This window comes from Schistocerca serialis, chromosome 9 (assembly GCF_023864345.2).
Source record: "Schistocerca serialis cubense isolate TAMUIC-IGC-003099 chromosome 9, iqSchSeri2.2, whole genome shotgun sequence".
Classification (NCBI taxonomy): domain Eukaryota; kingdom Metazoa; phylum Arthropoda; class Insecta; order Orthoptera; family Acrididae; genus Schistocerca; species Schistocerca serialis.
This window is the reverse complement of record NC_064646.1, coordinates 94,686,528-94,704,783: the sequence shown is the minus strand read 5'-3', so window position 1 is coordinate 94,704,783 and position 18,256 is coordinate 94,686,528. Positions and strand designations below refer to the sequence as shown.

The 18,256-nt window shown below is 44.4% G+C and overlaps 1 protein-coding gene across 1 annotated transcript in view; it reads left to right on the top strand.

Moving 5' to 3' along the window:
- Window positions 1-18,256, top strand: part of LOC126418911 (dehydrogenase/reductase SDR family member 11-like) — a 70,417-nt gene that overhangs the window by 27,374 nt on the left and 24,787 nt on the right. Inside the window, exon 2 of the mRNA XM_050085933.1 lies at window positions 9,920-10,082. Coding sequence (XP_049941890.1) covers window positions 9,920-10,082 — 163 coding nt within the window. The remainder of the gene's footprint in view (window positions 1-9,919; window positions 10,083-18,256) is intronic.

Genomic DNA, 18,256 nt, shown 5'->3' with positions numbered 1-18,256 from the left:
GTGACCACTTCCCGATCTTCCTGTAACTGTCCCAGCATCAGGCGCATGCCGCCTGCCCAGATTGGCTTTGAAGAAGGCGGACTGGGGAACGTTCACCTCTGCTGTCACCGCTGAATCTCCCCCACACGGTAACATCGATGTGATGGTTGAGCAGGTGACTAGCACAATTGTTTCTGCAGCAGAAAACGCGATCCCTCGCTCTTTAGGGTGCCTGAGCGTAAGCCAGTCCCTTGGTGGTGGCCGGAAGTCGCTGAAGCAATTAAGGAGCATCGGCGAACTCTACAGCGGCATAAGCGGCGTCCTTCCCTGGAGCACCTCATATCCTTTGAATGGCTCCGTGCCTGTGTTCGCTACCTTATCAAACAAACAACGGAAGACGGAGTGTTGGGAGAGATACGTACCCACCATTGGGTGCCACACGTCACCTTCCCAAGTCTGGGCAAAGATCAAACCTCTTTTCGGGTACCAGACCACAACAGCTGTCCCCAGTGTTATCACAAATGGCGAGTTATGTACCGCCGGAAACGTGATTGCCGAGCACTTTGCTGAGCACTTCGCTCGAGCCTCTGCGTCGGAGAAACACCCCCCCCCCCCCCAAGCCTTTCGCACGCTCAAACGGCGGCTGGAAGGGAACGTCTTATCATTCACTACATGCTGCAGTGAATCCTATAACGCCCCATTTACAGAGTGGGAGCTCCTCAGTGCCCTTGCACATTACCCCGACACAACTCCTGGGTCTGACCGCATCCACAGCCAGATGATTAAACATCTCTCATCCGACTACAAGCGACATCTTCTCGTCATCTTCAACCAGCTCTGGTGCGATGGCGTCTTTCCATCGCAATGGCGGGAGAGCACCATTCCGGTGCTCAAACCCGGTAAAAACACGCTTGATGTGGAGAGCTATCGGTCCATCAGCCTTACCAATGTTCCTTTTAAGCTGCTGGAATGTGTGGTATGTCAGCGGTTGGGTCAGGAGGCTTGCTGGCTCCATGTCAGGGCGACTTCCGCCAGGGTCGTTCTACCACTGATAATCTTGAGTCTATAGAGTCTGCCATCTGAACAGCCTTCTACAGATGGCAACACCTGATTGCCGTCTTTTTTGAGTTACGTAAAGCATACGACACGATTTGGCGACATCATATCCTTGTCACATTGTATGAGTGGGGTCTCCGGGGACCACTCCAGATTTTTATCCAAAACTTCCTGTCGCTCTGTACTTTCCATGTTCAAGTTGGTGATTCCCATAGTTGCATCCATATCCAGGGGAATGGAGTCCCACAGGGGTCTGTATTGACCGTCTCTCTATTTCTAGTGGCCATTAACGTTCTAGCAGCAGCTGTCGGCCCTCTCTCACCTTCTCTGTATGCTGACGACTTCCGCATTTCGTACCGCTGCTCCAGAACTGTTGTTGCAGAGCAGCGCCTGCAGGGAGCCATCCACAAGGCGCAGTCATGGACTCTAGCCCACGGCTTCAAGTTTTCATCCGCGTAGTCGTGTGTCATGCACTTCTGTCGGCGTCGTACCGTTCATCCAGAACCCGCACTTTACCTTAATGACGATCCACTCGCTGTAGTGGAGACATATCAATTTCTAAGACTGGTTTTCGACGCTCGATTGACTTGGCTCCCTCATCTTAATCAGCTTAAGCAGAAGGGCTGGCAGCACCTCAATGTCCTCCATTTCCTGAGCAACACCATTGGGTTGCAGATGACTGTATGCTGCTACAGCTATACAGAGCCCTTGTCCAATACCGAATTGACTATGGGAGTGTGGTTTATAGTTCGGCAGTGCCTTCAGCGTTGCATTTATTCGACCCTGTGCACCACTGTGTGGTTCGATTAGCGACAGGAGGTTTTAGGACGAGTCTGGTGACCAGTGTACTGGTGGAGGCTGGTGTCCCTCCACTGCAGATGAGACGTGCCCAACTGCTCGCCAGTTACGCAACACACATTCATAGTTCTCCCGGCATCCGAATTACCGTCTCCTTTTCCCGCCCGCAGCAGCCCATCTCCCGCATCGGTGGCCCAGATGGGGGCTAACGATTGCGGTTCGCGTGCGGTCCTTTCTCTCTGAACTGGAGTCCTTCCTTTGCGGTCCGTTCACGTACGCCTCCATGGTGTACGCCTCGGCCGCTGCTTAGTCTGGACCTTTTGCATGGCTCTGAGGACTCCGTTAACCCTGCCACTCTCCGCTGTCACTTTCTCGCGATTCTTGGCGTGTTCTGGGGCTCTGAAGTGGTTTACTCAGATGGCTCAATGGCTGACGGTCACATAGGCTTCGCATATGTTCATGGAGGACATATTGAGCAGCACTCCTCTCCAGATGGCTGCAGTTTTTTCACTGCAGAGCTGGCGACCATATCTCGTGTTCTTGAGTACATCCGCTCATGCCCTGGCATGTCATTTCTCCTGTGTACTGACTCACTTAGCAGCCTACAAGCTATCGACCAGTGCTACCCTCGCCACCCTCTGGTAGCGTCCATTCAGGAGTCCATCCATGCCCTGGAACAGTCCCGCCGTTGCGTGGTGTTTGTGTGGGCCCCAGGACACGTCGGAATCCCCGGCAACTAGATCCTTTTAGTGTTCATTGATTTACCTTCGTTCTTGTGGCTTTTCCTTTCTTTCCATTTTGTGTTATATGTTTCGCCGTTTTAATTCTCACACTTGTTTCATTAGGAACAAGTGACCGATGACATCGTAGTTTGGTCCCTTCTCCCGCCTTTAACCCAACCAACCTGTTTCACTAGAACAAAGCCGAAATTATATTGGCAGCACAAAATACAAAAATACATCCGATCGTGATCAGAGGCGTACTTAAGAGTTTCATACCATATTCCAAAGGGTTTACAATTTTTCTTATGGGGTTTAACATCTGAGGTTATTAGTCCCCTAGACATATCCGCAGCGTGGTTGCGGACTGAAGCGCCTAGAACCGCTCGGCTACAGCGGCCGGTTCTTAATAAATGAAATTCTGCTAGTTTGTCACACGACGACTTTAGGTTGTTATTTTATAAATGAATCCAGAAACACACAGTAACCAGTATAGTATTTCATAATTAATAATAAATTCTAAGTGTGCCAATAGTTCGAAATTTCAAATGTTTTTAAAAAATAATTTTAACTGTACTTTCATAACTAGTACCTATTGATTATGACATAGACTAACACATTTTACAAAGTAATTCATTTTCATAAATTATTGCTTCAAATATAACATACTGTGTATAAAATTATACGAAAGTTTTCAGAAAAGTCACTGAGATAATATTGACATGTCCAGGATTCGAAAAATAATACTGGTATCGACTACTACTATTGAGGAAATCTAATGATAGAGAAGGATGTCCCGTTAAAGTGTCCAAGATGACAGTTCACGAAACTTCGCTTCTAACAAAGTTGTCGAATGTCTGGCTGCCCAGTCCAGTGTCAGAACTCGGTAATGACTCAGCCCTGACGTTCCTGAGGGTGTGCAGGTGATGCAGTGGCTCTGAAGAAGCTTATGGGAAGCATCTTGAGTGTTTTTGTGTTAAGTCAGAGACTACAGCGTGTGCAACCACACAGCGGCGAAATCGGATGTTCAAACTGATGAATCACAATGTGTGAAACTTCTCTAAAGTACCAACTTCGCACACAGATGGTAGACAAAGCTCTCCAGATGTAACTTAATAGCTGAGGTGTGCTCGCTATCTGCCATGTTGGATGAAAGCCAATTCCAGTGGTTGAGCAGTCTCATTGCCTATTTCTTATTACCCCTATATGTCCATATAGCTATGATCAGATTTCTGTACATTAGGGCTCTAACACGTGTGCGCAATGGATAATACGGGGATGCAAACTCGAAAGTGGGACGTGGCTTTACAGGCTTTCTGTGGCTGGCATCTTTTATTGACAAATATTGGAGTAGTTCTTATTAATAAGAGGTCAAAAATCCCCCCGAATTGGGTAACATCCAGTACGATATATTTAGGATTGTTACTAGCTTTGAACCACAATTCTATTATGTCGATTACGGTTGCCTTAAATAAGAGTAACGGTGGAAGGGAACACCTCGTATGGAGGTTAATTGTAATTGTGGTCTGACATACGACAAACTATCACAGTGAATACATGGGGCCTATCGATATAAGGAAGACAGATTCACGTAAGCGCTTACGACTTGAGACAGCATCACCCGCCATAGTATAGATGGGGGAAGTATGAGATCATGAGGGAATCAACAAAAAATCCTTCACGTATCAGTTCACTTGCACAATAAGAGTGAAAACCACGCCTAGTTGCAGCACATCTATAGTAAGCTCACAAGTGGTGGATGGACACCAGTTTACCAGAACATGTGAAGTCTTTTAAGGCGGATTTCTATAGGCATGTGGTTACCAAATGGGTTCTAGTTAAGTACGGAAGACCGCGTATTGGTCGCTGAAAGACAGGTTTGGGTGCTAATAAGCGAAAAAGAAGCACGTGCACATATCTTCACGTAGATTACTAACGTGTAGGGGCAGCTGAGGTACCAAAATTCACAGTAGTTGGTTCGCTTTATTTTTATTTTGTTAAAGGCGATGGGAAGCATTTAGCAATTGAAGTTCAGAACATGAGTGAGTCTGACGCACTTAGGATCACCTGTGGTGACTGCAATGATGAGAAATTCTTTCACGAAGTTTCACGTGACTAGACTGGAAATGGTGATCAAACGCTTTGTTAAATTAGCGTTCAAGGCTCACGCATCTGAAATAGGCTGGTCGAGCGGATGGCTTTGATCTCGTTCTACATCGTGGGAATTCCGTGAACACGGTATAGTCTTCCACACGGCACAGCTTAAATTGGTTTACAGGTGCAACGGGAACTACGAGGGTTGCCCAGAAAGTAATGCATCGCATTTTTTTCTTCAACAGTTTTTACTGAACGTAATGAGAGCTACACACACGAAAGAATGTTGTTTTATCTGCACTCCCTGTTTTTCCGCGCAATCTCCATCACGTTCTATGGTCTCCGTCTAGCGCGAAACAAGGACGTGTATGCATTGTCGGTACCAATTTTTTTCTTGGTGGCGGAGCCAGTGCTTCACTTCGTGAATGACCCCATCGTCCTCAACATGACTGCCGATTCGTACTGCGTCTGTCCTCGCGAATGACAGCGTCAGGTGCGACAGCTGTGGATCCCCTTCCAGACTTCTGCAAATCGTGGAGCTCCGCCGAACCGCGTTCTGATGGCCTCACCCATCGTGACCAACGACTAACTGTACTTCCGTCGACATCAGATGCTCAATAGACTGCCCAAGCTTTTGCGAATGTTACCTACAGTTAGTTTCTCTGCTCCGTGAGAAATTCAGTGACTTTACGTTGCTTGTAACGTAAATCACCTACAGACGCCATTTTGGAACTGTCCTGCCGCTACGCTGTCAGAAGTGACGGAAACTTGGCGCGCTCACTCAGGAGAATTCAGATAATACAAATGTAACGTTTCGAATTCGTAGCATTGTTCTCGGCTGAGAAAAAAATACGGTGTATTATTTTCTGGGCAACCCTCTTAGCAATACGCGAAACGATGAAACTCAAAAATGAATTTAATCTGGAGATTGAGACAAGCGTGACTACCCTGTTTCGCTAGCTACTCGGAGGTATTTAGGTTCAGACGAAAGAGCTCTCTGAGATCCCATTGTGAGAAATCGTGAAAAACTGGACACTAAAATGGTGATAAGCAGGGCATCCTAATTCAGGCAGGAAGGAAAACGGGAAGGACTAGACCAGTGGGGATTTTACACACTTCAAGCACTGGTAGAACACAATTTATTTTACACTGTTTCAATCACTTAGCAGCCAGTTAAGCTTTAATTTTTTAAATTAAAAGACCAAGCAAAGAGAAACATTAAGAATTCAAAGCCAGTTTAAATAATGTACAGAAAATTTAAAGTTCATTTAAACCCAAGACGATATTATGTAAGGCACAGAATGTAATAAGGGTAAAAGCTAAACGACAGTACCAGAACGTCCGTAATTACCAGCCGGCCGTTGTGGTCGAACGGTTCTAGGTGCTTTAGTCCGGAACTGCGCAGCTGCTACGGTAGGGACTGATGACCTCAGATGTTAAGTCCCATAGTACTCAGAGCCATTGCCGTAGCGGTTGGGAGAGAACAAATGCGTCCTGGAACAGACTTCAATTTATCTGAGCCACTTACATCGACCAGGCGCACTTTGTAATTCCATAGACAGGATAGGCCTTCAGCATTAGCTTCAAAGAAACCAGAACAAAAGCAGATTATACATAGACCAATAAAACAGCAAACACACACATTCTGACATGCGCTATTAATCATCCGTGGGAAGTGGTACTACTAAATATTACACCGCGCAGTTACTTCAAAAATCAGAAGGCGGACAAGAACAGGTAACGCATATACTAATGCACGCCGCTAACTTTCAAAAGAAGCTTCCTCTGGAAAACAGCGCTTTACACCGGCTAAAGGTTCACAAACGCCACGAATACACAAGGTCAACACACACAACAAATTACATCAGTCAATGAATCAGTATAAAATGTCTACCAGATCTGGCAATCACATTGTCCTTCGAATACCATGGAGACACGGGCATCCGTACCCAACAAACAGAAGGAAGATAGACCAAAATGACAGTGAACACTTCCCGGACAGCTTGGCTTCAAAATGGTTCAAATGCTCTAAGCACTGTGGGACTTAAAATCTGAGGTCATCAGTCCCCTAGACTTAGAACTACTTCAACCTAACTAACCTAAGGACGTCACACACATCCATGGCCGAGGCAGGATTCGAACCTGCGACCGTAGCAGCCGCGTGGTTTCGGACTGAAGTGCCTACAACCGCTCGGTCACAGCGGCCGGCGGACAGCTCGACGCTCTACTGATAAATCATAGCTGAAGCCACGTCGGTCCTATTTACCTTATACGGGGTTACATGATCCCAGTATTGGTCGCTCCCCAACGGCTAACACCACAGCGAAAAGGGCTCACGGAAAGCTCGTTACAGATGCGTTCCTCATCTCACACTGTCCTCTAAACCGACAACCACACCCGGAGCCCACACCAGAGGGCGCTGCGGTCAGTCAAAGATCTTAAGAATAGGGATAATCGATAGATTGCGTGAAAGCCGCCACGTTGTAACGTTCTTCGTGTGTCACGATTATTAGAATTTTTGAAGTGCTTCAATGAATGCCTGAACTGGGAGTGCATAGAAAACGAAGTTACCGTGTAGCAGGTTGTAACTGCAAGTGGTGTGCTTCCACCGTGTTACTGTTGTCTAAACTCTACACGAACTGATTGGGCAATGCAACTCCCAACACCAATAAAAATACAGTCACTGCAAAATACATTCAGCCCCTTACGTACTGTATCCTGTGGCCCTGTTCAAAACTGTAACTTTGGTCTCTGTGCACATAGCAAATAAACAAAATTGTATTACCTCAAAAGCAGCAACTATGGATCGCGTTATATTCTGCTCTCTCATGAAGCATAAAATATGCTAGCTACAGGCACAACGGTGTGATATGCTGGCCGTAATACTTCTAAATAAACATGAAATTCCTTTCAATTATAAATGATAACATTTAAGAAAAGTTGAATGTCTTCAAATAAAACATAAGACATGGGCAGGAAGGCGACAGTGATTTGGGTGAATTAATAACACTGTTTTATCAATAGTGAAGTTGTATTCGGAGTTAGTTCGGCTTTTCAAAACATTTGACAATTGAAACTACATTGCTCAGAAAAATCACATCCTTTTTATTAAATGAATACCTTTCTTTGCTGACGTAGTCACAATGAGATTTGTACAGCAAGTATTATCCAACATCACAAAAAAGCATAAACACAAATAATCAAATTACGTATACCTATGTTAACAAATCTTAACAATACAAAAGGGAAATATCTAACTAGCCTATACATAAAATCTGTTTACGTTCTGGGGTTAATCAACATAGAATTCACTGTTACCAATTGCCGGTTGGAGAGGCCGAGCGGTTCTAGGCGCTAGTCTGGAACCGCGCGATCGCTACGGTCGCAGGTTCGAATCCTGCCTCGGGCATGGATGTGTGAGATGATGTCCTTAGGTTAGTTAGGTTTAAATAGTTCTAAGTTCTAGGGGACTGAAGACCTCAGAAGTGAAGTCCCATAGTGCTCAGAACCATTTGAACCATTTTTTGTTACCAATTATCAGCAAACTCATTTACACTAACGTGCTGGCAAAAGGAAAGTAACAACTAGCTTCTTTGCCTTAACTGTGAGAAGACTTCTGCTTCCACATTTGTATTTTCAGTAATACATTTACCTGTAAAGCTTTTTTGTAAGAGGAATCTAGTAATCCTTTCTTCACAATTAAATATACATTTCATCATTTCACTTCACATTCCATTACAAAATCACTCATTTTTAACTACCTATTTTGTGGTGTCACCGCCAGACACCACACTTGCTAGGTAGTAGCCTTTAAATCGGCCGCGGTCCGTTAGTATACGTTGGCGTTGGACCCGCGTGTCGCCACTATCAGTGATTGCATACCGAGCGCCGCCACACGGCATGTCTTGTCTAGAGACTCCCTAGCACTCGCCCCATTTGTACAGCCGACTTTGCTAGCGATGGTTCACTGTCTACATCCGTTCTCATTTGCAGAGACGACAGTTAAGCATAGCCCTCAGCTACGTCATTTGCTACGACCTAGCAAGGCGCCATATTCAGTTACTAATCTGAACAGATAATATTGTGAATCATGTACCGTCAAGAGCGACGTTCATCATTAATGGATTAAAGTTAAGTATCACACTAATTACGTCCGTTTTCTGAATTCTAATTCATTGTTATGTTCCAGACGTCGCGTCTGTATAGTCCTTCCCTCCTCACGCCAGCCTGCGTGAGCTAAAACGCGTGCATTTTGGCCTCCTCTAGTAACACGGTGTTGGCTCTTCTGCCAACACAACATACTGTACGTGCGGTGTAACTTCCTACATTATAATCTAACAGCTGGTGGCTTTACAGAGCACACCACAAAAACTGCCTACTCCATCCTATTTCGCTCACAGACTGATACACACACATTGCTCTGCGCCAAGCGCTCTCTTATTCCAACATTACAATCTCAGAGCAGAATCAGTATCTCTGGCTCTGCGGTCGTGTAGTCTGCGATCCGCTTTACAAAGTCCACCAGTCACAAACATCTTTTACAATATGATAGTTTCATTTTAGTTTGTTAGTATCATTACAATATTCGGGTGCCACAATCCACTTTCAACGTCTCAAACACGATTCGAAACTCGCCTAGCATCATAAACCTAAAAGAAAATGTATATTATTTTAGTTGCTGAAAAAGACATCCTAATATCCAGAAAGTGTTTTTACCCTAAAACACAACCGTTCACTCACCGCTGCAATCGAAGGTCTGCCGTACACGACTGCGTTAGAGCTTGGGGTAGAAAGGTCGTGGGGGTTGGCAAAGAGGCACGTAGCGGCTTGTGGCCAGCGTGGCAGTTCGAACGGGAAATATCGAAACTACGCAAGGCGTGCCCTGCAGATGTAGACAAACCACTCTGCTGTCTTCGATCAACACTCAGGCTGGCAAAATGACAACGTTATGCTACAGTTAGCCCCGATGGTTCCCGTCTAAATCCACACCCACAGTTATGCACCCTATCTTTCATACACAGGAGTGGTACAGCACAGAACATTTTCATACCAGATCGTCATAGCTCATCTCTGGTCCAAAGGCTCGTTAGCATCATAAACAGCGTCAGCTGCAGATATTCCTCACAGTATACGCTTCCAGTACACCCATTTCATAATGTGCTTCTTCTTCCGTCTGACTAGGTGTACGTTTCTGGTATTCTACTAGTAGGTCACTTCGGAAATGTAGAGAAGGCTAATGCAAACTCTGCAGTTCTTGCGTTTTTCGTGTTTAGGCGCTGGAACTAAAAGATGCTCCTGGTAATCTGTACGCTCTGGAAGGAGACTTGAGCAAGGAAGAAAGTATCCTCGCAGCTTTCAAGTGGATCAAGGAGAATTTGTCTGGAGTGGACATCCTTATCAACAACGCTGGCGTTCTAATAGACGAGCAACTGACAAGTAAGTAGCGAATTGCTAGAACTTACGTAGACTGGAATATCTGTATGTGTTTACTCATTTACAGAACTAAGAGCAATTTCAATATACAGTTGTGATTAGTAAGCTCCAATAAAATTATTTTTTTGTAAAAACTACTTTTTGTAAAAATGATTCACCATAAAATTATTTTTTGTAAATCCATATTTCCAGCGGAACTTCTAAAGTCAGAAGTTTTCCAAAGATAAAAAAATCTTAACTGCGTTTACTTTCTCCTAGCAGACAGAGCTCAACACGTCGTTCTTGACAGGGATGTTGAAACGTCCTCTTAGAAAAATTAATGAATTACTGTGCTGATAAACCTCTTACATTATTTGATTTTCAAACAGCTGAGCAGAACTGAACGTGCTCAGACATTTCTGTCTTAACCTATTCTGATCAACACTAAACTGACACACAATATTTTTAGCGCAACGCAATCTGACTTTCAAATATCCCTACAAAAAATGGCCCTGACTAACAATAACCTATACCTTTCACAAATCACTTACCTCACAAAAATCTTCGTTACTCAAACTACTGCAATACAGCGAGCGCCAATACTGACAGCTAAGTAAAAGATTCAAACTACTGAAGGCAGTAACTACTGATAGGCATAGTTAGCAAATGAAATATTTTGATAGAGAACAAGAAATGTATTTACCTTAATAGTGTTCAAAAGTCATAATATATATATATATGTTGTAGTCTTCAGTCCTGAGACTGGTTTGATGCAGCTCTCCATGCTACTCTATCCTGTACAAGCTTTTTCATCTCCCAGTACCTACTGCAACCTACATCTTTCTGAATCTGCTTAGTGTATTCATCTCTTGGTCTCCCCCTACGATTTTTACCCTCCACGCTGCCCTCCAATACTAAATTGGTGATCACTTGATGCCTCAGAACATGTCCTACCAACCGATCCCTTCTTCTGGTCAAGTTGTGCCACAAACTTCTCTTCTCCCCAATCCTGTTCAATACTTCCTCATTCGTTATGTGATCTACCCATCTAATCTTCAGCATTCTTCTGTAGCACCACATTTCGAAAGCTTCTATTCTCTTCTTGTCCAAACTATTTATCGTCCATGTTTCACTTCCATACATGGCTACACTCCATACGAATACTTTCAGAAATGACTTCCTGACACTTAAATCAATACTTGATGTTAACAAATTTCTCTTCTTCAGAAACGCTTTCCTTGCCATTGCCAGACTACATTTTATATCCTCTCTACTTCTACCATCATCAGTTATTTTACTCCCCAAATAGCAAAACTCCTTTACTACTTCAAGTGTCTCATTTCCTAATCTAATTCCCTGAGCATCACCCGACTTAATTAGACTACATTCCATTATCCTTGTTTTGCTTTTGTTGATGTTCATCTTATAGCCTCCTTTCAAGACACTATCCATTCCATTAAACTGCTCTTCCAAGTCCTTTGCTGTCTCTGACAGAATTACAATGTCATCGGCGAACCTCAAAGTTTTTATTTCTTCTCCATGAATTTTAATACCTACTCCGAATTTTTCTTTTGTTTCCTTTACTGCTTGCTCAATATACAGATTGAACAACATCGGGGACAGGCTACAACCCTGTCTTACTCCCTTCCCAACCACTGCTTCCCTTTCATGTCCCTCGACTCTTATAACTGCCATCTGGTTTCTGTACAAATTGTAAATAGCCTTTCGCTCCCTGTGTTTTACCCCTGCCACCTTTAGAATTTGAAAGAGAGTGTTCCAGTCAACATTGTCAAAAGCTTTCTCTAAGTCTACAAATGCTAGAAACGTAGGTTTGCCTTTCCTTAATCTTTCTTCTAAGATAAGTCGTAAGGTCAGTATTGCCTCACGTGTTCCAGTGTTTCTACGGAATCCAAACTGATCTTCCCCGAGGTTGGCTTCTACTAGTTTTTCCATTCGTCTGTAAAGAATTCGTGTTAGTATTTTGCAGCTGTGACTTATTAAGCTGATAGTTCGGTAATTTTCACACCTGTCAACACCTGCTTTCTTTGGGACTGGAATTATTATATTCTTCTTGAAGTCTGAGGGTATTTCGCCTGTTTCATACATCTTGCTCACCAGATGGTAGAGTTTTGTCAGGACTGGCTCTCCCACGGCCGTCAGTAGTTCCAATGGAATATTGTCTACTCCGGGGGCCTCGTTTCGACTCAGGTCTTTCAGTGCTCTGTCAAACTCTTCACGCAGTATCGTATCTCCCATTTCATCTTTATCTACATCCTCTTCCATTTCCATAATATTGTCCTCAAGTACATCGCCCTTGTATAGACCCTCTATATACTCCTTCCACCTTTCTGCTTTCCTTTCTTTGCTTAGAACTGGGTTTCCATCTGAGCTCTTGATATTCATACAAGTCGTTCTCTTATCTCCAAACATCTCTTTAATTTTCCTGTAGGCGGTATCTATCTTACCCCTAGTGAGATGGGCCTCTACATCCTTACATTTGTCCTCTAGCCATCCCTGCTTAGCCATTTTCCACTTCCTGTCGATCTCATTTGAGACGTTTGTATTCCTTTTTGCCTGTTTCACTTACTGCATTTTTATATGTTCTCCTCTCATCAATTAAATTCAATATTTCTTCTGTTACCCAAGGATTTCTACTAGCCCTCGTCTTTTTACCTACTTGATCCTCTGCTGCCTTCACTACTTCATCCCTCAAAGCTACCCATTCTTCTTCTACTGTATTTATTTCCCCCATTCCTGTCAATTGCTCCCTTATGCTCTCCCTGAATCTCTGTACAACCTCTGGTTCTTTTAGTTTATCCAGGTCCCATCTCCTTAAATTTCCACCTTTTTGCAGTTTCTTCAGTTTTAATCTACAGGTCATAACCAATAGATTGTGGTCAGTCCACATCTGCCCCTGGAAATGTCTTAAAATTTAAAACCTGGTTCCTAAATCTCTGTCTTACCATTATATAATCTATCTGATACATTTTAGTATCTCCAGGGTTCTTCCATGTATACATTCTTCTTTCATGATTCTTAAACCAAGTGTTAGTTATGATTATGTTGTGCTCTGTGCAAAATTCTACCAGGCGGCTTCCTCTTTCATTTCTGTCCCACAATCCATATTCACCTACTACGTTTCCTCCTCTCCCTTTTCCTACACTCGAATTCCAGTCACCCATGACTATTAAATTTTCGTCTCCCTTCACAATCTGAATAATTTCTTTTATTTCATCATACATTTCTTCAATTTCTTCGTCATCTGCAGAGCTAGTTGGCATATAAACTTGTACTGCTGTAGTAGGTGTGGGCTTCGTATCTATCTTGGCCACAATAATGCGTTCACTATGCTGTTTGTAGTATCTTACCCGCATTCCTATTTTCCTATTCATTATTAAACCTACTCCTGCATTACCCCTATTTGATTTTGTGTTTATAACCCTGTAGTCACCTGACCAGAAGTCTTGTTCCTCCTGCCACCGAACTTCACTAATTCCCACTATATCTAACTTCAGCCTATCCATTTCCCTTTTTAAATTTTCTAACCTACCTGCCCGATTAAGGGATCTGACATTCCACGCTCCGATCCGTAGAACGCCAGTTTTCTTTCTCCTGATAACGACATCCTCTTGAGTAGTCCCCGCCCGGAGATCCGAATGGGGGACTATTTTACCTCCGGAATATTTTACCCAAGAGGACGCCATCATCATGTAATCATACAGTAAAGCTGCATGCCCTCGGGAAAAATTACGGCTGTAGTTTCCCCTTGCTTTCAGCCGTTCGCAGTACCAGCACAGCAAGGCCGTTTTGGTTATTGTTACAAGGCCAGATCAGTCAATCATCCAGACTGTTGCCCTTGCAACTACTGAAAAGGCTGCTGCCCCTCTTCAGGAACCAGACGTTTGTCTGGCCTCTCAACAGATACCCCTCCGTTGTGGTTGCACCTACGGTACGGCTATCTGTATCGCTGAGGCACGCAAGCCTCCCCACCAACGGCAAGGTCCATGGTTCATGGGGGGTATATATATATAATCAGTCCATGATATTCAATATTACAAATTTACTCTCTCTGCTGGACACACGTCCAGATCGTCCGCTCTCAAAATTCCGCCATCTCTCTCCCCACATCCACCAGTGCTGGCGGCTCACGTCCAACTGCGCAATGCTACGCGCTGTTAACAGCCAACTGCCCAACACTACAATAGCAAACAATGCAAACCAGCCACAGACTGCACACAGCACAGCCAGTGATTTTAATACAGAGCGCTACGTGGCGTTACCAATAAAAAAAACCTTAACAGCCTACTTACAATGTTACGAGACGTTAGTGCATACAATATTAACAAATTTTTCGATTGAAAACATTAAAACCTCTGTGTCGATTTTCATGTAAGTAAACCAAATCGGTGAAGGCCTGAAAAAGGACTGACACTTCGTACGGAAAGTAACTAAATGTAAATCATTGCACATACCTATATGAAGAAACATCATTGCGATAGGACCAGTATTATTTTCTATATAATATAGGCCGCACAGGGTGGGGAGCCATCTACGGTCTTTCTGCTGGTTAGGCTGCGGTGTATGCAAAGGTATCGAAGGTAAGTGACTAGAGGATGACAGAAGATGACTTACACAATAGTTTTTAGCTGGTGTGATGGATGGCAGCTGGCTCTGAGAGTAGAAAAGTGCAGTCAATACAGATAAGTAGGGGGAAAACTCACGATGAGCGAATACAGCAGTGTGTGCTGTTGACTGTCGCATCGTTTAAATATCTGGTAGTAAAGTGGCAAAGTGATATGAAATGCAACGAGCATGTTCGGACTGTAGGTAACGACATCGAATGGTCGATTTCGGCTTATTATAAGCATTTTAGAAAAGTGTGGTTCATGGGTAAAGAAGACCGCATGCAGGACGCTAGCGTGACCTATTCTTGAGTACTCTCGCGTGTTCGGTATCCGCACCAGGGCGGATTGAAGGAAGACATCCAAGCAATTGAGGGGCGGGCTGGTAGATTCGTTACTGGTAGGTACGAGAAATATCCACGTATTACGGAGATTGTTCGGGAACTCAGATGGGAATCTCTCGTGAGAAGGCGACGTTCCTTTTGAGGAACACCACTGACAAAATTTAGAGAACAGACATGTGACGCTGACTAAAGAACGTGCTTACTGTCGCTAACATACGCACTGAAGAGCCAAAGAAACTGTTACACCTGCTTAATATTGCGTAAGGCCCCCCGCGAGAACGCAGAGGTGCCGCAACACGACGTGGCATGGACTCCACTGATGTGTGAAGTAGTGCTGGAGGGAACTGACACCATGAATCCTGCAGGGCTGTCCATAAACCCGTAAGAATACGAGGGGGTGGGATCTTTACTGAACAGCACGTTGCAAGGCATCCCAGACATGTTCAATAATGTTCATGTCTAGGGAGCTGTGGGTCCAGGGGAAGTGTTTACTCAGAAGAGTGTTCCTGGAGCCACTCCGTAACAATTCCGGACGTGTGGAGTGTCGCATTGTCCTGCTGGAATTGCCCAAGTCCGTCGGACTGCACAATGGAAATGAATGAATGGATGTAGGTGATCAGACAAGATGCTTACGTACGTGTCACCTGTCAGTCGTATCTAGGCTTATCAGGCGTCCCATATCACTAAAACTGCATATGCCCCACACCACTACAGAGCCTCTACAAGCTTGAACAGTCCCCTGCTGACATGAAGGGTCCATGGATTCATGACGTTGCCTGCATACCCATGCGCGTCCATCTGATCGACACAGTGTGAAACGTGACTCGTCTGATGAGGCAACACATTTCCAGCCATCAACAGTCCTACGTCATTGTTCACGGGACCAGGCGAGGCGTGAAGCTTTGTGTCGTGCAGTCATAAAGGATGCACGAGTGGGCCTTCGGCTCCGAAAGCCCATATCGATGATCTTTCGTCGAATGGTTCCCATGCTGACACTTACTGATGGATCAGCATTGAAATCTGCTGCCATTTGCGAAAGCGGTAGCAGCTCTGTCACGTTGAATGATTTTCTTCAGTCACCGTTGGTCCCTTTCTTGGATGATTTGTTACCGGCCTCAGCGATGTCGAAGATTCAATGTTTCACATCGCTCGTGTGCCACGTTCAAGCTCACTTAAATTTTGATAACCTGTCATTGTAGCAGCAGTAACCGATCTAACAACTGCGCCAGACACTAGTCTTTCATAGGCGTTGCCGACCGCAGCGCCGTATTCTGCCTGTTTACATATCTCTTTACTTGAACACGCTTGCCTGTGGCAGTGCCTTTGGCACTTCAGTGTGTTTCGCGTACGGACCACGGTGATAAGGGAAATTATCGCTCATACGGAGGCATATAGACAGTCGTTTCTCCCTCACTCTGCGACTCGAACAGGAAATCAAAAGACCAGTAGCGGTACAGAGTACCCTCCGTCACTCACCGTACGCTGGTTTGCGACGACTAAGGTAAGACCGATAAATCGTTGGACTCAGTATCGGCCGAAAAAAATGAAAGGTCCTGTGCTGCAACCACAAAATGTTTTTTTTTTACATTCCTTTATTTAAGGCAACAGATTTTAACAGACGATGCTTTCATCTTCAGAAAATGTTTTACAAATATCGAGTCTGCATAATTTGGCATGTTCTCTTTGTCAATGAAATATGAAATGTCGTGTGGCTAGGGCCTCCCGTCGGGTAGACCGTTCACCTGGTGCAGGTCTTTCGAGCTGACGCCACTCGGGCGGCCTGCGCGTCGATGGGGATGAAATAATTAGCAGGACAACACAACACCCAGTCCCTGAGCGGAGAAAATCTCCGACCCAGCCGGGAATCGAACCCGGGACCTTAGGATTGCCATTCCGTCACGCTGACCACTCGGCTACCGGGGCCGGACTCTTTGTCAATGATACACGTAGGCGGAGGTAACGACAGCCAGTTTACGCCTGCGCCGCCTGGTGAGAAACACCTGACCTCACATAGTATCGTATCAAATATGTGACAGGATCCGTAACTTCATGGCAGGTAAAATTGCACATAGTTCTTCACAAAGCGAGATCCTACTCATCTGCATTAACTTCAATTTTTCTGCACTTACAATTAGTTGCCGTTCATTACACCAACTGAAAATTTCGTCTGTCGTCTTGTGTACTACAGTCACTCAAATTACACCTTCCCATATACCACAGCGTCGTCAGCAAATACCTTCAGATCGCTGCTCACACTGACCGCCAGATCATTTAAGTATATATAGGGGTCATAAATCAGATGCGAATAATTATAGGCCTATTTCGCTTACGTCAATCTGTTGTAGAATAATGGAACATGTTTTGTGTTCTCGTATTATGACGTTCTTAGATAATACAAATCTCCTTCATCATAACCAACATGGATTCCGCAAACAGAGATCATGTGAAACTCAGCTCGCCCTATTTGCCCAAGAAATTCACAGTGCCGTAGACACTGGCGAGCAGATTGATGCCGTATTCCTGGACTTCAGGAAGGCATTTGATACGGTTCCGCACTTACGTTTAGTGTAAAAAATACGAGCTCACGGAATATCGGACCAGGTTTGTGATTGGATTCAGGATTTCCTAGAAGAAAGAACACAACATGTCATTCTTAACGGTTCAAAATCTGCAGATGTAGAGGTAATTTCGGGAGTACCGCAGGGAAGCGTGATAGGACCTTTATTGTTTACAATATACATAAATGACTTAGTTCACAACATCGGTAGCTCCGTGAGGCTATTTGCAGATGACACGGTTGTCTACAAGAAAGTAGCAACATCAGAAGACTCGTACGTACTCCAGGAGGACCTGCAGAGGATTAATGCATGGTGCGACAGCTGGCAGCTTTCCCTAAACGTAGATAAATGTAATATAATGCGCATACATAGGGGCAGAAATCCATTCCAGTACGATTATGCCATAGGTGGTAAATCATTGGAAGCGGTAACGACCGTAAAATACTTAGGAGTTACTATCCGGAGCGATCTGAAGTGGAATGATCGCATAAAACAAATAGTGGGAAAAGCAGGCGCCAGGTTGAGATTCATAGGAAGAATTCTAAGAAAATGTGACTCATCGACGAAAGAAGTAGCTTACAAAACGCTTGTTCGTCCGATTCTTGAGTATTGCTCATCAGTATGGGACCCTTACCAGGTTGGATTAATAGAAGAGATAGACATGATCCAGCGAA